The 23,713-nt window shown below is 37.6% G+C and overlaps 1 protein-coding gene across 3 annotated transcripts in view; it reads left to right on the top strand.

Moving 5' to 3' along the window:
* Positions 1–23,713, top strand: part of GNAL (G protein subunit alpha L) — a 198,470-nt gene that overhangs the window by 56,734 nt on the left and 118,023 nt on the right. Inside the window, exons 1-4 of one of the 3 annotated variants that reach the window (XM_061996075.1) lie at positions 9,967–10,021; positions 11,016–11,088; positions 11,966–12,020; positions 12,195–12,314. In XM_061996075.1, coding sequence (XP_061852059.1) covers positions 11,054–11,088; positions 11,966–12,020; positions 12,195–12,314 — 210 coding nt within the window. In that variant the 5' untranslated portion in view covers positions 9,967–10,021; positions 11,016–11,053. The other 2 variants (XM_061996074.1, XM_061996073.1) reach the window with 2 other exon arrangements.

Genomic DNA, 23,713 nt, shown 5'->3' with positions numbered 1-23,713 from the left:
CTTTTCTACTTGCTGGTCACTAGCTCTGTGCCTTTACTTTCTAACTTTTTAACACATCACTGAGAACACACTAATTTTGGCTTGCTGCCATGCAATGCAGTTGCTCAGTTGTATTTCCTGCTAGTAACCTCTATTTTTATTTCACAGTCATTTCTGATCTCTAGATGAACTCACCTTGAATCCATTTGTAGTCTGTAGAGACAAATGGGCATTTTAAGGGAAAAATTTATTACATAATAATATAATTTTTGTAATTCTTAGATTTTAAACATCTGCATTAGATACATTGCACTCCACATTTGATTTATTATATTAGCTTAATGTCTGGTAAGAAGCTTGACTGTACAAATCAGTATTTAGTCTGATGTATTGCATTATAAGATTCAGTTCTTTTCACTGCAGTTGGTTAAAATTGTTATTGATTATAGAGTTTTGCATAACGTATGCAATTTTAACCCTTAGTGGATGTAACATCATGTCTTTACTGTGCATAATTATAGCAGATTTTCTGTGTGACAGAAATCAGAGGTTTCTGTTCTTATCATTGATTTGATATTAAACGAGAAATGTTCAAGTGAGTAGATTCCAAGCATAAACTTGGAATATGTAATAATAATATTTAAGTCTGGTGTCAGGGTTTTCATGGGCCAAGTACAAAAATCAAAATTAAATTAAAAAACCACCATAGTGTACAACTGGAATAGAGCAAGCTATAAAAAAACCAAAACATTATTTTGGTATTTTATGTAAGTAAAATACTGTGGATTTCCTTAATGTATAAGTAAACCAAATACTTCCAGAGTATTGGTCAGTGTGAAGAATGACTTTTTAAAGTTGTCATTGATTTTTATAGCAAACAATTAGAACAGTCATCTCTTAAGATTTAGTTCTGAAAACCTAATAGTCCCTTACTTAACAGGTGTGTAGCATCTGTATTTTTATATCTATCAACATTCTGAATTTTTGAAGTGCAGCCTTTCTGTTCAGTATATTCCAAAATGACACAGAAAAGGATTACTACACATTCAAGAAGTTCATGGGCACAACGCACAGTAAATGTAAACTGCAACATGATGTAATACAGATTGTATACTAATACTGATTTGAATTTCCATTAAATGACTAACAGACCTCAGGAAGGGAAACACGAAATGTGGCAGTATTTGAAGAATTTTGCCACAGCATCAGGATTTTTGTCTTAATCTTTGGATGTGTGCTCTGTACAGTTTACAGAAGACAGCCATCAGTTCATGCTAGAAATCACCTAAACTTTTGTAGACAACATATGAAAAGTAACCAAGTTAAACTTGAAAATTTTGGCACTAGACTGAGTGACATATTTTTCTCCTTTTTACTTACCGTCTTGCAGGGCATACAGAGAAATAATCTATATGTTCAGAGAGCTGTATATAGCAGAGAAGGTAAGTCAGACTGGGGAAGCCGTATGGTAAAGGCATGAAGGGAGCCTGAGGAGATTCACAGATTATCAGGGAGGCTATTGTTTGCTGACACAATAGAAGGAACAGGCTCAGAAAGGTGTGTGGACGCCTGCCATCTTCTGCCTCCCTTCCCTCTGCTGAACAACACTTCCGCAACATAAGCAGCAGCTCGTTTTAATGAGGTGGAAGCACGAGCAAAGGGACATCTCCATCTCCTCGGGCAAAGGAGAGACAGACTGGTTTCTGTTACCGTGCTCTCACAGAGCTGGGCTCTTCTGGCAGCTTGAAACTCCGATTTTTCCTGCCTTTTTTACACATGGTTTATTGCATCTCAAAACACAATTATTAAGTGAAACAGTTTGAATTGTGTTAAATGTGATACTTTCTCTAGTCATAGGAAAGCTCTCTTGTACTTCTCTAGGAAGCAATGGTATGCCTTTGGTTTCTGTCAGGCAAACCCAATGGCCCTGACCCACAATTTTGGATAAAACAGCCCTTGCAGTGTGCTTGCTGTGGTAGAAAGCTGCAGCCCTTGTGTGCTGGGATTACAAGTCAATCCACAGCATACTACGCCCTTCTCCTCACTACAGGCAGCCACAGAGATCCCTGGCCTGATAAATCTCACTCCTTCTAGTCTCCTTCTCTGATACCAATTGTCTTTTCTAACCATCTTCATCCTTCTTCTCTGTACCTCTGCTGGCTTGTGATATTTCTCTTGAAAGGAGGTGATAAATGTTGATCATGTTTTTCATTAAGTCTTGTGAATACGATGTTAATACTTTTCTCTGTATGAGAAATGCCTTGTCTGCTATGTTTTGGGCCTCCATTTGGGGGGGAGGGGTTCTTTGTTTTGTTTACATCTGAAAGATCCTGGTCATTCTGAGGTGACATATATCCTGAAATTAAACATCAAAGGGGAAGACACGCAAGCAAGTCAAATTTAGACATTTGCTGTCATTTTCATAATTTGCTTTTGCAGCCTCCAAAAAAATTCATTAAAAAGAATGACATAGAATAAACTTCTGTCGTGTATCATGTGCTTTAATACTTGAATCTTTCTAAATGTACAGCTGTCCATGTCCAAACACACTATAAATTGTTGTATGGACCACAAGCATTTGAATGGTACAGATAAGTTTTAACATAGCTTAATGTAAGTTATTTACATGTTCAGACATATAGCATCCTTGTGTGTATTCTTCCAAGCTCTCTTCTTTGTATAGTGCTACACTGGTTTGTATTTCTGGTAAATGTTTTACAGGACTAACCTATTAATAGCTGGTTTTCCCTACATGAGCAGGCAGCATCCTGAGCTGTCTAAAGGTTAAGAACAGATTTGTCAATGAAAATTTATCGTGATAATTTTTATTTAAATCAAGTGTTCTCAATTAGCATCTATATAAAAGAATACAATAGTAATAACGTATCTAATGATCTTTTAGTGGCAGATTGAGATAATATCTTTATCAGTGGTAGTAATTGTGGCAACAGTGTTGCTAACAGGTTAAAGCCATTTCTTATGACAATAGCTTTTGTGCTATTGCATCAGGATCAGAAATGCAGTTCCTGAAGATTTGCATATCATGAAGAATAGGCTGCAAAGACACGGAAGCACAATCTTGTCATTGTGTTTAGTGATGTGGGTGGCAGATTGCTGTAGCTGATTCTGAGCAGGAAGAGCTTGCATATGGATAGGTTTAAAGGCCTTTAAATCTTTTAGGATTGTTAGGCAAATTGGTTAGTTAGGTCACTGTTGTTGTAAGTCATTCCATACTCCAAGCAGCTATAAGCTTTTAAAACCCTCTCAGTTTTTTAAAATGTAGTCCAGTGTCTGAACAGTTGCATTAGCTGAGATTGCTGCATTAAACCACTCTTGCATTTTTGTACTATTGCTAACCTTGGACACTGCTGTGATAGTTCTCCATAGCATTGTACTACATCATTTGGATATTAGCTAAGATTTAACATTTCACATTTCAAGGAGGTTGCAAAGCATTAGGCTGAAATGGATCTCAAAAAAAAAAACCCAACCAAAAAACAAAGCAAAACAAGTGTACCTGTAATTATCCAGATTGGTATGAAAACATGAAACCATTGTTGACCTAGCTGAAATGTTAAACTCAGAGAAAATGTTGGCATAGATTAGGACATTTTCTTTCGGTATGCATTTTTATTTAAAAACCAAACTTTTGCTTTCCCATAGTATGTGAGAAAACACAGATTCCTCAGTAACATTATTATTTCTGAATAGTCATGTGTATAAGTAATCTATCTGCTTAGTCTTCATATCTACTGTTTCGTTTGTCCAGAGAAATAAATAATGTCATTAAAGCATAGAAGTTTAATTGCAACGTAAACCTGATTTTGAAAAGGACCACTTGGGTCAACAAGTCACGTCTCTTCAATTATAAGCAAACATATGATAGCAATTTAATCCAAAATATCATCTGCTTTGCACACATATACCACAAAAATACCTATAGGAAACTTAAGATCTGTACCTCAAAGGGACAAACTGAATGTGACTTCATAAGTATTTGTTACCAGAAGGTGTGTCAGTTTAGAAAAGATAGATGGACTAGAAGGAAAACAGTGGTTATTCACTAAGTTTTGGTTTTTATCTGGATTTGCTAGTCCAGACTCAGGCAGCCAAGTAAAAGCTGTATTTCTGCAATAAATGCTGAAGTCAATTTTTACTGATTACTCTTGTGTCTAAGTTTAAGTGTTGGGATCCTTGAACAGGGTTGGGAAACAGACTTACTTGCTGTGAACTTATCAGTGCTTTAGGGTGTTGGAATTGTATTAATATGAACTCACTGGCTGTGGTTATAGAATTCTTTGATTCATGTTAAGGTAGTTGTATGCAAGGAACAAGGTTTATTTGTAAAAGTTTCCTGTTGAGGGACATCATTAACCATTACTCCAGGCACTCAGAAGAATTAGAGCATAATTTTGAGTTTGAATGCCAGTAACGTAACTAGGTAGATAGTTCCTTTTTATGAAAATCAGCCATTTGCTGGGATAGCTAAAACTTAGTGTCTCAAGCAGAGGAGATAAAACCCGAAAGAGTATATATATATTTAAATCAAGACAGAGGTGTGCTACAAGTGTAAGTAAATCATGGATCATATGTGTTTATGGTGAGCGTACAGTCTAGCTCAGCAGAATGTTGTCTAATGAATGGGGTGGAGGCAGGTGTGCCACGATTGCAAGCGTTCTACAGACGCTTGTGCCTTGGAGTTAACGGTGAGGTTAAGGCACATCTCACATATGTTCAGTGTCTCACACATGGGGTTTTTTCCCCCAGTTTTTCATTCCTGGGAGATTGTGACAGTTGACGGCAGCATTTACTATTAAATGCAAAATTCTGTATAACATATGAAACCCTTTAGAAATTGCTGATAAATTATTTAGCTTCACTGTTACAGCTGTACAAGATGTTGGTCAGCATGTTGCAGAGAATCCAGGATATGTCTCCTGTATAGATTTCCCCCTATTTTTTAAAATAGCAACTCTGTCTGTAATTCTGACTTATTTATTTATTGATTATTTCACTTCTAAATTAGAGTAATATTAGCATGTTTTGCCTGGTTTTATTTAAATCTATTTAAATCTCAAGGACTCTCCTGAACAACTGATTAGAATTATTTTTTCGATTGCTTTAAAATGTAAAAGTATTATTCTATTTAATTTAAGAGGGGGATATGGATGTGGGTGGATGTCGGAGTGCCCAGCGAAGTGAAAATCCTCATAAATTGGGATACTGTCACAAAAGTGCCTCCTGTTTTGCTAAAAATGTAACATGTCCTATAACTGAGTCTCGCAAATTCAAAAAAAAAAAAAAAAGTTGTCCTTTTGCTTATTGCAAAAGCATCTGCATCACTTTGTTTAAAAGTGTTATTTGATAGTAATATGTAAGAATATTTAAATCACTTAGTCTCTAAAACATTATTGAGACCTTGCTTTATATGTTTCAATCAGCAACTTCTGGCTCTGATATGGATAGATGGACATGTGTGCAGTGCTACTATGCGAGTCTCTCTTCATTGAAAGGGATTTCTATCTGGAAAAGACAAGTAATAAACATATGAACTAAGGATCTAAATGGAAACCCTGAGCTGATGGTGATGACCACAGCAGAAATTCCCCCTTCCTTCCGCTTCCATGCAGGTCTTGGATCAGGAATAACTAGCTTGGATAAGGAATAACTAGCTCTATAGGATTGTCTTCTCTTCAACACAATCATACTGGAAGTCAGCTTTTCACCTGATGCTTTTCCACACAGCTTCCCAGGAGCATCTGGCTCTTTCTTGGAGCTAATCCTCGCCTTCAAAAATGCTTTTTCAGAGCAAAAGGCTATCGTCATCATTTCTATGGGCTGCTGCCTGCAGTTTTTCTCTGCAAAAAAAATTTATTTTCTTCAGACCCTATTAACCTTTAGTTCATAGCCTGCTACCACATTGCTTCCTTTCTCCCTTTGGCTGCTTGCCTGTGCATCGCAGAGATGGGGCAGGTGATGGTTTGTGAGCAAGCGAGGGGTAAGTTGGTTTGTCAGGTGAGTTTCATGGTGACTGCTGCCAAGTAAAGGAGTGTGGCATGGATATGAGGACAGCAAACTGTCCCCTGGTAAGGGAGCCAGGGAACTACTCACAAGTGTTGCCGTGCCCCTCAGCATTGCCTGACCCTGTCCTGCATCAGTGAGTTTGTCCCTAATCCATGGATGTAAAGTTGATTCAGGCTCAGGTCTGCAGTCACTGTGGAAACGCATACCTCACCTCCACTGGCATCTCTCCCATCTCACTGCTTAATACAGAAGAGCTCCTCTCAAAATGATTTTAATGACTTTTTTGAAGTCATGGGTTTAAACAAAAGGATGAAGGTTAGACTTTTTAGCATGACGTTCACTTCTCTGCAAAGTATGTACTGTGTATTTTCTAGATCCTCAGTATTTTTAATACAGTCAGAGTTGTGATTTTTTTTTTGTTCCTGGTTCATGTGTCTTATAAGAATCTAAATGTGGCCTTCCACAGAGTGTGTACTTTTGTGTTAATATTTGACATTTGCAGGGAGACAAACTCACCAAGAATTTGCAACCTTATTTTTCTTGAAAATATATGCAAATACCAATTTATTTTTTTCTTCTCAAACCACAGTTTGACAATGAGGTGGAGTGAAAAATATGGGTACTAGTGAGTTGCATATCTTAATATGCAGTGGTGGGCTACGTGAAAAAGAGGTCAATGAGGAGAAGCAGGTCAGGTCACCATAGTGTTACCCACCTAGCACAGTGCCCATGCTTGAGGACGAAGACAGCAGAGAGTTCAGAGACCCCTGTGAAAGCTGAGGCAGGAAGAATCACTTTTCCAGTTGCTTAGCTCTCCTCTAAGCTTTTATTTACATCTGTCTTTCCATTTGTTCTTTTTTTTTTTTTGATTGAGAATCAGAACCAAAGCCACAATAGAGGCTGTGTAAAGGAAATGTGGTCTGCAAAGGGTCTGCAGGGTTTCCGTAGAGAAACTTTCTCCCTCTCTACTTAATGTTTGCCAGAAAAATCTCTGCATCAGTCCTGCTCTGGATTAGAGGGGCAAGGAGCAAACAGGTTTCTTGAGCTTATCTGTAGGAGCTCCCCATTAATTCTCACTGTGTTTTGTCCTTTAGCCCAAACAGAATGGTCAGGAGAAACTTACTGGTAAGGATGACCACCCAGTATGGCTATTTCCTTGAACTTGGCTTCAGCTAGGCTTTGCATTCCATTCAGGAACACAAACATGGCTTCATGAAAGAGACTTGGGCTCCCTAACATTCAGCTTGAGGCTCACAAACAACACAGCTTCAGGTGCGAACTCACAAAGGAAAGCAGGAAATAATGGTGTCTCTGGTTTGCCTCCACAAGGAGTTAGGCTGCATTGCGTGCTCCACAATGGGACAACACCAAGTTTGAGCATGAGGCAGAAAATTAATCTTATTTTTGCGCACACATACCCACTCAGTGAACGTTTATATTTTTATATATGTGCATATATAAACATATGTATGTATACCTGTGTTCTAATGGAGCAGAAGCGATATGAAATTCCTCATTTTCAGGAAGACCAGGAACTTGAGGAAAGAGAGGGGAAGAGCAGAACCTCCCTTCCCTTGCATGGGATTTTGGTTTTATCTACATGTGTGATTTGTACTAGAAGCTGGTTTGGTTAACCAGCATTGCTGAAACCTTTAATAGAGGTGGGTATTTGAACTATGCTCACAGTTTAGGTTTATCTGTCTGCAGAGGAGACATATATTCATGTGGTAGCTGAAGTTTCTCTCAGGAAAAAACAATCCTGTGTCCAAAGGGCATGAAAGCTTCTCCCGTGTTTATTATTGCTTCTAGGATTTTGTACTTTTTAATGCATTAAGTGCTGTATTTGGGAAAAGCAAAGGAAGGATTAGGCATATTATTGCAGCCAAAAGTTCTTTCTGGGCACAGGTTGTTTGTGGATGTCATTCTTGAACTGTATGATCTTTCCTCAGGAGGAAGAGACCCAGAAGGGTCATGGAGTTTTCCAGGGGGAGAGAGGAAATGAGAAACACTTTCCCTCTTTCAGAGAAAGGTAAAAGCAGGATATACCAGGATCCCGACAAATCCTATTTATTGGCACTGTGCCTTTTCAAAGCTGGAAACAAATCTGCCTCGAAAATCCTAACATTAGTACATGCAGGAAGAAAACTGCTGAGGAGAGAAAAAACCAAGATGTAGCTCTTAGAAGTGACTGACACTAGCCAGATTTGGGACCTAGGTCCCAAACTGATATATTTACATAGGAAATAAAGATGGCTACACACATCTTGTAAATCATAAATTGTGGCTTTTGACATTGAAGAACTATAAAAATCCTAGTGATTTATAGCCAAGTTTTGAGCCCTCGTAGGGCTGTGGCCAAGAGCAAACATGACTGCTCTTCACGAAAGCTATGCATTATGTATCCCATGCCTGACAGCCTCCAAAAAAACAGCCATCATTCTGAATTGCGTTTACAAACCTACCTGTGTCTGAGACAGTTTTTGCCCCTCCAGACAGGAAAATATCAATAGGCAAAAAGCAATCTGTCCTAAAAAATGCAGCTGAGAAACACTTAAAAATGTATCTTTCGGCCTATCAGATCCTGTCAGTTTTTTATCTGTAGTGTACCCACCTGTGTTTCTCCATGTAAGAAGGCAGATGAAACAGTTTCTAGAGTCTAGATCAAGCAGTACCATTAAAAAATGCATGTCTGACACTTGAATTCAGTAATCTCCTGCAGACTCTACAGACCCAAACTCAGGTGAAACAGTACCTGTTTTTTTCTGGGTCTTGCCCTTTGCAGATTCCTATGTTGTGTGCTCAAAACAGACAGTACCAATTGAAAAGCAATTGAAAAAAACTTAAATCCTTCTATGGGGTTTTTGACACATGCATCTCAAGACTTTTTAGATAAAAACAGTACTTTGTTTGATTGAAGGTGATGGCAATCTCTCTTTGATTTTAGTCAAGACCAATTATCAAATACTATTTTTTTCAATAATCTATCATCAAAAACCTGGGGAAATAAGAATATTTTGAGATAAAATACTGAAAATATTTTGGGACTTCAGGAGCATTGTGTCAATCCTTCTTGTAGTGTTCTTGTGCCTTAGGGAATCGGGGATCCTGTCTGAATAGTGAGGGCGGTTTCTACACAGCGGCAGTTTAAGAAGAACCAGATGCCATACTGCCACTTTTGGTCAGAGATGCCAGTTTGCATGGTGAGAGATTTGAAGCAAGAAGGAATACCTATAATGTTGTCTAGCATGATGTGTAATTTCAGGACCTAAAATGGAGGTGAAGGAAGGAACAAACATATGGTTCCTTAGTCAAGATTTTGGGTGGAGGTGGTATTAGTCTGAATGTTACCACGTTGTGAGCTATTGGGACAGCTTCATTTTCTTGTTCGGCTCTTAAGAGTTTGGAATATTCAAAGGGAAAAACTGCCAGTGTGCTGCTGTGACAACTTGCAGAAAGGGACACTTTATGAGTAAGTCAACGCAGGGTGTTTGTGCATATGTGTGCATTCTGTATTGGCGTATGTATGTGTGCCACTGATTGTGGGCAGCGTGTCCTCTTCTCCCCTCAAGGTCAGTCAGGATGGCAGCCATCACCTGTAGCAGTCTAGGACTTAAGACCCAGGCATGCCAAACCTTGCTCTGGTAGCAGCCAGGCTTTTCCAGTACCGCCGAGGAATGCAGGGAAAAATCGGGAAACGCCTGTCTGGATTCCAACTTGCCGTGTCCCGCAGTCAGGCCGCCGCGAGGCCGCCGACAGAGGGCCGGGGCGGGTCTCGCCGGGTCGCGGGGTGCCGTGGGGCACGGAGGCCGCAGGTCCCGCGGAAGCTATGCCAGATCCAGGTTTTCGCGACAGCAGCGCGGCCGGGGTGCGAGGGCCGTGGCTGCCGTGCGCGGCGGGGCGCGGTGCGGGGCGCGGCGGAGGCGGCCCGGCCCGGCCCGAGGCCAGGCCTGAAGCCAGGCGAGGCGGGGGGGCGGCAGGAGGCGCGGGGCCTGCGGAGCCGCGGCCCCGCAGGATCCAGGTAGATCGGTCCGGCTTTTACCTTTCTCCTTCGGCTTCCCTGCGCGTAGGGCTGGTAGCTGGCTGTTTCCTGGTCTCGCAGAAAGAGGCAGTGCTGAGTTAGGAAGACAAAAATAGACCTTTACAGAGAAATATAGGGATTGTGTGCCTGGTGAGGAGGAGAGAGGAGAGCGGCACCCGGCTGGTTTCCAGGAGGAGCCCTTTTTTTCCCTCTCGTTGCATGTTAGGCATTTTTGCACAGATTTCTCCCCCCTAACCCCTCCCCGCCGGGGCACGGTTACCTCTGTCGCCTGCGCTCCGCATCTCTTCTGGGGAGCGAGCAAACCAACTCCGCTGCGATCAGAGAGCGGCTAGAGACCATTTTATGTGAGCAAGCCGGGGGGAAAGAAGAGAAGAGAAACCGGCGCGGGGACACACGGATATAAAGACTTGTCTTCTGCCTCCCCGCCCCCCTACCCCCCACCCCCCCCCCCCGCCCTCCTTCTCCCCTGTGTAAATACAAAATCTGTAAAGGCAACGGTTTGACATCCATCCTAAGCAGCGGCTATGGGGTGTTTGGGCAACAGCAAAACGGAGGATCAGCGTATCGATGAGAAAGCGCAGCGAGAAGCCAACAAAAAAATAGAGAAGCAGTTGCAGAAAGAGAGGCTGGCTTATAAAGCGACACACCGCTTGCTCCTGCTGGGTAAGGAGGAAGGGGGCAGAGGTGGGGGCCGGGGAGAGGAGAGCGAGGAAGGGACATTTGCCCCAGCCCGCCCAGGCGGCAGGGCGCAGCGGAGAGGGGAGATGTGTGCGCGTTGGGTATGAAAAATATAGGCTTCTGTATTAAGCAATATGCGAGACGTCCCCAGATTGAGCTCAGCGCCTGAGCCACATGGATGTATACATACAGAAATGCTGCTGGACGTGGGAGATGCTGTCGTGTCCAAAAAAAAAAAACCCACCCCATACCCCTAGCCTGTAACGTCTCACAATGTTCTCCCTTTCTCTTTTAGGAGCTGGTGAGTCAGGAAAAAGCACTATTGTGAAACAAATGCGAATCCTACATGTCAATGGATTTAATTCAGAGTAAGAATTATTGACACTTTGTGACTTATTTTTCATAAAATGCTGGAAACAGGTTAACAAACTGTAGACTAGGAAATTTCTCCTCTTATCCCCTGTGTTTTGGTGACTTGACACTGCATTTTAGGGGAGGGAGGGAAGGAAGGGGAGCGAAGATAAGGAAATTACTGCTATTGTATATTTGTGTTTTCTCCTTCTGCCCCCTTTACAGTATTTTACACTGTTGCTACTGCAGCGCTTGACAGGCCCCTGTGTAGCAACAACATGGCGACTACTTTTTACCATAGAAGCAAATAACCAAATGTTGCATCTAAATAACCAAACATTGCATCTGTCAGTAATATAAAAATACATGCCAAGTCATATTCAGGATGATGGTGGCTGCTGTTTTCCGGTATTTGATTTAGTGTAAAACTGAAACTAATTTTGCACATTTGTTAGAAATAATTCTGTTTTCTAAGGCTACATCATTTTCTCTCTGAAGAATTCTTTGCTAGAAACTCTCATTAATCCATAGCATTAATTTTAGATATCTGTTGGCCTTCAACTATGTGTTGTTAATTTAGAGCATGTTTACAGCGTGCTGTAGAAATGAAAGAATGACTTCCAGTTCCATGAGAGGAGGTTTTGCAGATGTGGCTGTGGGTTTCTGATTTAAAAACAAAAAATCCATCAGGGATGAATGTGCGTTGCTCTTCAAGCTATGCAAGTAAAGGGGTAAAGTGAAAAACAGCTTTGTCTTGCTGTTCTTTTCAGTTGGTATGTTGTAATGATTGAAGAGCAGATAAACAAACGATCAGTGAAAAAAAATATAATTGCAACTGAATGAACTGCTTTGGAAGAAAAACCTCAAAGTGTTAATATTTCTGTTTTAATGCAGAGAAAAGAAACAGAAAATACTGGATATTCGGAAAAACGTTAAAGATGCAATTGTGGTAAGACCACTATGCTTTTCTTAAATGCTTGAGTGTACTGGAAATACTAAGGATTGTGCTCTCCAAGATTGTGCTGAGAGAAATCCTATTTTGCTGATCAGATTATCTTGTATTGATCCTGTATCTTAGATTTATCCAGATTAATGTGTTTGGTTTTGTTTTATCCAATTCTAGACTATAGTTTCAGCTATGAGCACTTTAATACCCCCAGTTCCACTGGCTAACCCAGAAAACCAATTTCGAATGGACTACATCAAGAGTATAGCTCCTCTTTCTGACTTTGACTATACACAGGTAAGAATAGAAACCACTGATTTATTCTGTTTCAAAGGGGAAGGTTGTTGCTTCACTTTTATCTACTGAAATGTTGGGTTTTTTTACTTTTTTTGAAAAGTGGTCCTGGTAGGAGCTTATACCAGCATTACCGTTGGGTTAACTTTCTCACAAAACTCTGGTGATCGCACCTGTTTTATTAGTGTGAGGTTTTGTTGTTGCCGATTTATTTATTGCTGTTTGTAAATGCTGTTTCTGCATTTAGTTCTTCTATTCCAAATTTCCAATATAGTTGACTATATTGACACTTTGTTGAAAGATGGTTTCCTACATGGAATTAGATTCAGGATGTCAATCTGAGGAGTTGCAGTCTACCTACAGAAAAGGGTATAAAAGGAAATAAAAGGATAGAGTGGCTCGTACTTAGTGCACTTCAGAATGGAAACTCACATAAACAGTCAAGTAGGGTGGCTTGCTTCCTTATATGTTTATTGTAGTTGGCATGAGCAGTGGTTTACTTGTATGTAAATGTTGCCATCTTTTGAAATGGAATCATTAGAAAATTAAGGATTTCAACATACAGGCTACTCTTTGTGGACAAATGAGAAATGTCTTTCAGATAAACTTGCATAGGCATCTCGCCTTTCATTGTTTTTGTCTTTTCATGCTATTATTCAAGGAACATGCAAAAAATGTTTTCTATTTTATGCATTACTTGAAAGGAAGTGCATACACATTCAGAATATTAAAAGGAATTTTATTTTTGCAGTAGCATAATTTTTAGTTCGCCTTAAAATGACACCAAGAACAATTTGTTGCGGATACAGTAAAGACTGAAAAAAAAATCTTCATTCATTGGCTAAATGATTGCAAGTTGTTCATGCTATCAATATTACCAAAGAAGCCATTTACAATAGAGTGTCTTTAGGTTGTTATAGCTTCAGGGTGGAAGAGGGAGAAGGGGAAGAGTCGTTTCTTTATTATATGACTCATATTCTCTGGTGTGTGGTTTCGCCTCTGGTAAACCTACCACTTTAAAGGTTCAAGATAAAGAAAAAATATCAGACATCTTGTACAGTTAGAATTTAACAGAGAATGCAGATGTTAAGAAAACGACTGCAAGGTACACCCACATATTGCATAATTGCTCAATTGGTAGATGTAAGTTAGTGAAAATGAGAAACTGTTTTTAGAAATGGAAGGTGAGTTTCACATGAAATAATTGGCTTATGCAGGTATTGCAGTTCTGAGGCATTTGTTGCTCATTTTATGTGGTTTGGGGTTGGTTTTTTTTTTTTTTTGCTTGAATTCTGAGCCTTCTATGTTTGGTTTAAAAAACGGTGGCAATTATCTTTTGCAATTCTGTATAGTATATCTGTTGTTTTGAGTTTCTGGGATAAAAGAAAACTAAAATGAGCTTTTCGTGGGACTGGAGATACTTTTAAAAAAATAATGTATTCTTTAATAATTTTCTCCTTTTTCACAGAAATGATTATACCTAGTCAAATCTGATTCACTTTTTTATTTAGAAGGGAAAACTAACTCTTCTTGGAGAGGAAAAAGAATAGGATCCAGTGGACTGTGAAACAAGTAATTTCAGTTTCTCAATTGAAAGTCCATTTTTGTTTAAATTTTTTTAAAAAACAACTTTTTTAATGAAATTTTTTTTTTCATCTATTTTTTTTTATTCACTACTTGCATCTTTTCCACCCTGTTTCCTTTTCTGCTCAGTTCATAGGTTTAATATATATAAAATACATAGGCTGGCTAGATTTTTGCTGGGTTTTGGTTTGGTAGTTGGAGTTGTTTTGTTGATTTAGGGTGTTTCTTCTCTCCAGGAAGATGTGTGAGCAAGACAGATTTGGGGGGAAAAAAAAAAGCCATTGTGCCTCAGGGCTTGATTCTACTCCAGTTTAAGTCAATAATAACTTAAAGTAAAATTACGTTTCCAGCTGAAATAACTTTTGACCCATTTATTGTTTTTTGATAAGGACATATATAGATACTGGGATAGTAATCAGTTGTGCATCCTTTGCTAAGCATTACTGGTTCTTTAGATGATGTATGGAATACACCCTTCTAAGCCAGAGAAACCATTACAGTGTTTAGTAGTAGACATTCAGGTCTTGGGATTCCATCATCCATACTTAAAAACAGTTGTAAAGAAAAAAAAGTCCTGACTTAGGCAGTGCATAGGTGTTACCTCTGCAGTATATGTTGGCATATTCTAAAGCATCACAAAGGTTACCCTTCTTCCATTGAATAAGGGAAGACACAATTTTAGAGTATGGCAATGATTTGTTGAAAATACATGGCCCTTAGAATTGTAATATGAATTACAGATGTGCTATTTTTTGGATGAGGTTAGCCATGTGATAATCTCTGTTGTAAAAATCAATGTATTTAAGTTGAAGATGCATTTCAAATGTATTGCATGTAAAATGTGGAAAAATAGCTGCATTGGATCACAAGTCTTGAAGATCCAAGTTGAAATGCAAAAACTTCACTGATGGCACAAGATGACCAACACTCACAAGACACTAATTTAAATATATTTGTGACATTGAGTGTGCTTGGATACGCGTTCTTAAATTGTATACAAATTAACTAATGTACATTTAGTTGTGAAAATTGTTCTTTAAAATAAGTGGAATTGAAAAGAGTGATTTTTCCTGTGGGTGAAAACATACTCTTAGTTGCAATTTACGGCTGAAATTCCAAGAAGTTGAGTAAGAATGGGTTCATGTTTAGACTCAGATGGGGACTTTGGGGTTTTGTTTGGCTGTTTTTTTAATTACATAGCTCTTTACATAATGGAGACAGAACATCTTACTTTGAAGTGACACATTTTAAAACAAATGTATTTCTCTTTACATCCTTTTAACATTCCTTTTAAGAGTCTATGGAGTGCTCTCCCAACAGTTTTACTCACTTTAAAAAAATATTCTTTATTTTGATTTAGTTACGCTACCTCAATGATTTATCTAGTTGATGTAAAAATCAAAGATTTCTTGATTCCTTTTAGAATTTTTGTGCTACCTTTCATTACTTTTATTTTTAAAAGCGTAGAACTTTTGCAAAAAAATTCCTGGGTGACTGATGTGGTCTAATTCTACAAATTGCAAGAGTTTTTACGCAGTTCTTAAATATGAATAAGACAAGTGTTCACTATAGTTTCTACCTTGAAGTCGTGAAAGAAATCAAGATAAATTTTCATTCAGTGAGTAGTTAGCTCCAGATTCCAGAATGGAATCAGCAGAAGAGCTTTAAAATTAAGATGGAAGCACTCTGTATCAGAAAGGATTTTTTATTATTTTTGGCAAAGTGTTGACTGGTATTTGCTAAAGTTAATAGGAATTGACCTGTATGGTTTCTAATCCTTTGTTGATGGGGATTGATTTTGTGAATCAAAGGGAATAACAATTTTAAGATTCTGTGATTTATATTAAGGGCATATTATGCTGGTAGCTTTAGAAAAACATGAGGTATTATGTAAGCATGTATTTACTCAAATTCGCTTTTCTTTATTAATTATTTTAATTTTGTGGGCAGTACAAAGCTGTTTGGTGCATAATTCCTTTCCCTGTTTTCTTCCTCAGAAATTTAATCAAGTGTCTTTCATAATACGTCTTAGATTAAGCTCATCTGATCAGTTATGTGTAGGTATATAGCAGATAGCCAATTAGCTACTGCCAGACAATTTACATAGTCAAGTTTCTGGCTATACGAACCAGTTACCAGAGAAAGGGTATCTTTTGCTTAACAGCGAGCATGTAAACACTTCACTGAGGTTTTGGGGAGCAGGAGGAGTTTTCAAAAGATTTATTCTCCTTTGCTGAGAATGTTTTAGAGAGGCAATATATTTTGTTAACTTTCATAAAACTGTGCAGTGTAAAAAAGTAGTCCCTTGAGCTCAAATTAGAATGTGAGATCTACAAGACATTTTTAAAGCTAGTTCATCAATCAGACAAGCTCTTTAATTTAGCTCTGAAAACTGAAATGTTACTGTCAGCATTGACAGGAAAACTGCTTTAGATTAGACTGGTCTATGGTTTGCTTTGCGTTTTCAGATATTGCCATTTGAGTTCAACTTGATACCTTTGATAACTTCAATTTCCTTCTTTATTTTTTTCTTAAAAATCAAGACTTTGTATTCATAATGTAAAGATGCAAGGAAGAAAGATATTTTTTGTCAGAATTTGAAGTTATGTAGACTTTTGTTAGGCTGGTGTACTGACTTTTATTAGATCTGATATTCGAATTTGCGCAGATGCCTAGCGAGGACCGGTTTTCAAAGGGTGTGTCTCAATGTTTGAGGTAACTGGAAATCTTCCTTAGTTGAAGTGTGTTGCTGGGCTGTAGAAAATCTTTATTGTGCATAAGCACTTAAATAAAATATTAAAAACGTGACCCATATGGTTCATATGTGGTTAAACTTGCTTCGGTTGTGCAACTAATACTATGAGTTTAATATCTTATTTGACTGCAAATTGTTTAAGTTTCTCTGTATTATGTACTTGATGTAGCCCAAAGGAATTACAAAATAGCATCACCTTACATTTTTGAGTTTTCAAATAACTTGCAATATTTCCGTGTTTCTCAGGAGTGTGAAAATATAAAATATTTTCATGATAATATCATAAAATAGAAGAAAGAATAACAATGAATATTGCTACTCAAATGACTTTGCTTGATGGTTTGTTTTTTTTTTTTTTTTTGTCATCTAGATTCTTCCTTTAGGGCTTTGCTTACCATTTTGGGTAGAATGAACAGCCAGAAGTTTTTATAATTAGTTGTGATAGTGATGCTTACTGTTGCTGCAGTGTCAAGTCAGCATTAACTTTTAAGATAAATTAGACTATTAAAAATTAGGTAAGTCATTTGTGTTTCATGTGGTCTAAGATGCACACTGGCAGTTCTGCATTTGTTCGTACTTTCACAAATGCAGAAGGAATCTGGAATTGTGTAGGTCCAACAATGTTGTTACTACCCTGACTTAATAACACTTGAAAAACTAGTGGAAGAAGGCTGTCAGAGAGGACAGATGAAATTGCCACATGCACTAGCATAGTTGCTGGTAACTTCAGTCTTCACACAAAGGTTAAAATTGTCAAGAGGACTGGGGTTGAAAGGTAGAGAGTATTGGGGAGAAGTAGCAATTAGGTAAAAGATGAAATTTCTTTGTTGTAATAGTACTTGTTTTTATGCCATACACTGTTAATTAACAGCAGATACTGAAGTTGATCTCTTTTCATGTTAAGGACAGATTTTGCCGGTCCCCAGTGATAACTTTCCTTCCAAATGAAATAGCTCTTCCCATACAGATGTAGTGCAAGTTGTGTCAAATCAGCAAGTCCCTAATATTCTATTTAGTCAATGTTAAAGTGCAACATTATAAACATTTTGTATGGGAGATGAAGATTATACTTCAATGCTACTTGTTATCTTTTTCTCTGAAAGCGTTAAGTTTGCTGATGATGGAACAGTTAATCCAGTAGTGCTTCAAGAAATAATCAGTTGTTATGTTCGCTATGTAGTGGCAAAAATATAAAGCTGAAACTGGAATCATGCTGTAAAGAAGTGCAGGGCAATTTTGGGAGGGGGGAAAAAAGAAAGAAAGTAGAGGGGGACGAAGCACAACAAACCCTCAGATTTCACAAACTGGTAATGTATACTGGAACTGTAAAAGTATCAAATTCTATCTTTATTTTCATTATTTTATAATTACTCTGATTTTCCTAAAAACACAATTGGAGTGGTTTGTATAAAGTACAGCTCTTCTGTAAGGCTAAGAATTTTTTTGTGTTTGGAGATGCTTACTTTAGGATGAAGGAATTCCTTAAGCATAAAAATAAAGTAAGATTTTTCCTTTAGTAAAACACTACTGAATTTAATAAAAGTGTAGCAATATATTTCTTCCTCTCCTTGTTCCAAACCCACTCAACCACGACTGTTAACAGTTTATGCCATTGATAAGTAAATAATTAAATTTGTGTTCCAAGAAAGGAGCTTGGGAATCTACTTAGGCTCCCAATGATTAGCAGTAGGAATACTGACATTGGATGGCATGGAAAGTCCTACATAAAATAATGAATTTCAGTCTGAAAAGGCAGTTATTTGGGAAGATCTTATGGACAATACTACATATGAATCACATACAGTCTTGCATTCAATATTACATCATCATAGTAACACCAAATTAAATGTTTGCTATCTTAAATTGTGAATCTGCTTTCCCAGATAGCGGGGTGATGTTCACACATCATCCCGGGTGTCTTATTGATGATCATCATACATCACAGAAACTTTCACTGTGGAACTGGAAAGATTATAATTTCTTATTATTGCTAACTTAAATTATTCCACAGTCTCCAAAGTTGTTGACATTTACTGATACTACTTCAAGTTTTGTACCTATGAATGCAAATTAGATTTTTTGCAAGTGAGGACAGCATTCAGTCAAATACTGTAAATTAATAATAAGTGTCACTCTTTGTATTTTTCTGCTACATTTTAGCTGAATTCCTCATATACTTGTATCATACTTTACAAATGTAAAAATATTTTAACAATTAAATTTGGATAATTTATTTGATGATGAGGGGAAGACTTAATAGCTTGAATTATCATCATTAAGTAGGAGTTACTGATTTTCTTCATGGAACCAAAAATGTATTACAGGGTCGTTTCTGAGCTTCAGAATATTTTTGTCCATCTAATATTTTTCAGTATATGCTCTTAAGTTAAATCAGACTAAAGCAATAAGTTAAAACCTGTACTATCATTGTCTTTGTAATGGCCACAAGTCTGTGAAGCACAGAGATTTATTTTAAAGTGTGCTTGCTTTGAAGGGCTGCTACTTTGTATTCTTTCACAACTTGCGGCTGCTTCTAGAATCTTTTCCAAAAGCAATTCTGTGCAGGTGGCAGCAGGCCTTCTCCATCCCAGGCAGTAACATTCAGAAAAACAGCTGAAGGAATAACATTGGTCACTAGGTTGGTGTGTGGTGGAGGTGTAGTAGCCTGGCCAGAGTAACAAACTGATCCTGATTCTATCAGTGTTCCTTCAAGGAAGAAAACAGGAGAGAAATTCTTGCAATTTTTAGCACTTAGGTTGAGTTGCACTGGAATGGTTAGAAGACAGAGTTACAAGTTAGTATATAGTTTATTAAGAATTAACATGCTCTTAAAAACATTTTCAAGAACTTTGCTTGTTTATTCCGTCGTGTAAATCAAACTGAATTATAATGGCAGTAAATGTAAATACATGCAAAGGGTAACCACACACTTAATGAAGACACATTGTCCAATTAATCCAAGGATGATGACATTTCAGACTTTCACAAGTGGCAGTTTTGAGAGGAAGGATAACGAAATATTTAATGAATTGTCATTATTTATAAACTACATTAAAACATATTTTCCATCACAGCCAGAGAAAAGGTAAACATGCAGAGTATGTTTCACAATTGTCCTCATTATCAATTAATTCTTTTAATCTCTTTAGCCAAAGATAGCAGGTTGACGTACTGCTTTTGCTAGCTTTGAGTACTCTTTAAAAGTAATGTGTTTACTAGTCAGGGAGAATCTTTTCTTACTTCAGTAGCCATGATAAAAATGTACAGATCAGGGATAAATCACCATTTGTATGCATATTGATGATGAAGCCAATGGAGACCTTTGGAAAAGAGGATATCACCTACTGAAATAATAGTGGTATCATTATTTAGAGTTCCAGAGAAGTGAGTGTTAATCTGCACAACGGTGAAAAGCTCCATCCCCTTTCTTCAGTACATGATGAGATTTTAACTTCAGTTTCTGAAAGTGTTGAGCATTGCTAGCTTAGACCTTTGCTTATGTTTTCAATCACCTCCCATAGTTTTATCCATTGCTTGCACTCACTATCAACAGTGGATTATCTTTTTTGATGTCAATGTAGTCTACATCAACAGACAAGGTGTTTTGTTTGCAGAAGGTAGCAACCTGAGCCAATGAATAGAGAACAACCTAAACAGCATGAACAGATGACTGTATGTATACCTTGCATACAATGAAGTAAATAAGTTGAAAACCAAAAAGTATTTCGAACAATGTTGTTTTCCCATGGGTTTCTAAGAAGCTCTGCATGAGAAATGTAAATAGGACTCTAAAGCAGATGAAAGGCAAGAACAATGTATTTGCAGTTAACTGCTGAAAGTTTCCATTAAATGTTTATGGTTTTGTTCTGCTACCTATTTCATATAATTTGCTTTCCTGTAGTTAAAGGGATTCATGTGCTGTAGTCAAGTTCTAGGACCTTCTCTTTAAAAGGATTCAGGAGGAGGATTTGTGCAACATGATTTTAAGTTTATATTGTCTTTTACTTTGGAAACTCTTACAATAATTTCTTGGAATAGAACTACCTCTGGATGTAAGCATGCCAGCTATCACTTGAAGCATGCAAATTATGGTTTCTTGCTTTAATTCAGCAGATTAATTTCGTTTGGGTTAAAGCACACTCTTGTAATTAATCTACTAGTATTTGTTTTAAAAACCTGTGCTGGATGTTTTGAAAGGATATTTATCCTTAGGCAAGAAGACTATTGGAATTTTTGTCTCTTATGTTGACGTTAGAGATGAACTTTGCCTTTTAAATCTTTTAAAAGTAAACATTTTCTGACACTTCTGCCGATTCATTCCATTTGAATTTTCTTACTGGTGTCAGTAGGATTTAAACATTTTAATGCAAATACTTATCCCACTGTTTTGAACTGCAAAGTTGTTTAGCAAGGTAAAATAGGCTAAAGATATGCAAGCCCTCTTATCTCTGTTAATTCGGTGAACACTTTTTGATCACGTCCACCCTCACTTCCATAGGATGTTAAGTGACAGAGCTGTGTAGATCATTCTTTTCTCAACATACACCCACCTACTTTCTTTCATATGAGCTAAATAATATTAAATGTAAGAACTGTCAGGTAGGAAAACAAGAAAAGGCAAAGAATATCAAGTAAAATAGGGGAAAGTGTATCCTCACTTCCCTCTGTAGAGTCAGCAGCTGGCCACAAATAGCAGCAAGACCTGGTTATCAGTCAGCTCCACAATGCCTTTGATGCAGACTGCGTGCCTTGAAGAGTTCCCAGCCCCAGGCAACACAAAAAGGTGGAGGAGAAATATAAATGAAAAAAACTAATGGGTGAATGTACTGTCACTTCTGTTTTGTTTTTGGATAGAGGAAGAGGTCAGGTATCTCCACTTGCTGCTGAAACCACATCATTAATTATCAGATTCCCACCAAGTATCACAGAAGAGTGAGGCTTCATGGCAGGATCTGTAGCCTTAAACATTTGAGTGAGAATATTTTTTCTGGCAGGGCAGATGTCCTCTAACTTGAACTTTAGTTTCTCCTTTGTTCTTGGGATGTCATGGTTGCCTGTTCCTTTTGGGAAAAGCAAGCTTGCTTATTTAGGATTACATATTTTAAACTGAGGAGTAGAATTACCATTTCTAATCTTTGTTATCTGCTGAAAGTCTCTCTAGATTTTAATAACAGCAAGTTAAATATGCTAACTAACTAACAATAGAATGGGTATGTTATGGACCAAAGGAAGAATTAGTCAGGGAATTTTAAGTCAGAAATCAAATTTAAAAATTATCGTATGAATTAAAAATTGCATCAGTAGATGAACGTGACTCTTGATGTTTCTGAGAGCCATCCATTCAGACTGCAGAGGATTTTCACTGTATTTTGAAGAAATACGAGATTAAATTTGGTCCTTGGCCTTCAGAGTAGGTTTTGATTCTTCTCATTGATGAATGAAAGCCTGGCAAGTAGTGTAATGTTCCCTGAATGCAAAAGTCATCCTGAACAACTATATTCCCTAAGGTCTAATCTCGCAGCAGCTTAAATATTGGGATATATGTGGACCTAAATGCACTGCTAGTGTATTGCTAGCCCAGCATTCATGCAGCTGAGCTTCCGGTTATGCAGTGATATTAATACCAAAATCATAGATACTTCCAAATGAAAAACAAAACAAACTAATCATTTCTCCTTGTTAAATTTATATTTGGGAGGTCGTTGAGCACTTTTATGGATTTTCTTGGGGGTGTGAAAAGTTGTGTAGGTTAGAGATTGGCACAAAACTTTAAATAAGCAAAGTCTTTTTCAGATAAGTGACAGTTCTCTGGATGCTATTAAGCTATGAACAGTAGGTCTTTTCAGTAATCACTGTGATTCATTTTCATATTGTGGGGTTTTTTAATAATAATATCTTTAAAAGGCTTGCTGAACAGTAGGCTGCACCAGCATAACTTTCTGTGCAGAAAGTTTCATGCACTGAGTCTTAGATAATTTACCTTAAATTGATGAGCACAACTCAATAAAATGGTATCAGCTCCGATCATGGGTTCATTTAGTAGCTGATCTCATCTCTGTCCATGGCTAATAGTGAAAGTGGAAAAAGAGTTTAGGAATGGGACAAGAACATAGTATTGTTTCCCACATAGACTACCCTAGTCTCCACAAATTTTTGGCTGGAGAATTTGACTGGGAGTGTTATTTCTTCATTTAAAAACTGTGGTGTATTTTTCTTCCACTAATATTTTTTTTTCTCCTCTAAGCTGTGATAACTTTCAGTTACAGCATTGAGTTCTTTAGTTTGTGTTGTATGAGGAAGTAAAACTTGATTCATTTCTTATTGTCGTTGTTTTAAGGGGCTTTTTCTTTCTCAAACCTACTACCCACTGGTCTTCCCTGGTTTGTGTGCTAGAAATATTTCATATTTTTCAAGCTGCCTAGAATCTCCTTGCATCCCATATCCCTTAAAATATTTTTCTTTCTGCTTGAAGAGACTATTTAACTGGTTCTCTCACAGGGCTTGTCCTATATCTTTGATCATTCTCATTGCCTTTCCCTATGTCTTCTAGTTTTACTAGACTCTGCAGTGACAGACCAGAACTGCACACAGCATTCAAAGTGTAGGTACATTGCAGTTTTTTTTATATTTTCTTTTTTTATTCTCTACTCTTTTTCTAATAATTCCTAACATTGTTTGTTTTTTTCGGACACTGAGTTGACATCTTTATATAATTACAGTAGATTATTTTCTAAATCCTGTGAACCTGAACACAGTTGCAGGTAGGAGAAATATGTGTGAAGGTCTCAGTACCAACATTAGCAAAGCCCAAAGGGTGACATTAATGACAATTATCCTTATTCTTCTCTGGTATTTTCAGATCTGTCATACATTTTGACTAGTTTGTTCAAAAAATCCATTGTATTAACTTTTTCATTCTTTAATGTATAGTGACATATTTTCTCATTTGCTATTCTGCCTTGTATCCCTTATGAAAAAGCGTTTTTTTAAATTACCTACCATGACTAATATTTTCTTCTGTGCAGAAGGAGAACACACTTTATTTTTGTTCTTGAAATGAAAA

Source organism: Colius striatus, chromosome 4 (genome assembly GCF_028858725.1).
Source record: "Colius striatus isolate bColStr4 chromosome 4, bColStr4.1.hap1, whole genome shotgun sequence".
Taxonomy (NCBI): domain Eukaryota; kingdom Metazoa; phylum Chordata; class Aves; order Coliiformes; family Coliidae; genus Colius; species Colius striatus.
This window is presented reverse-complemented; position numbering and strand designations above follow the sequence as displayed.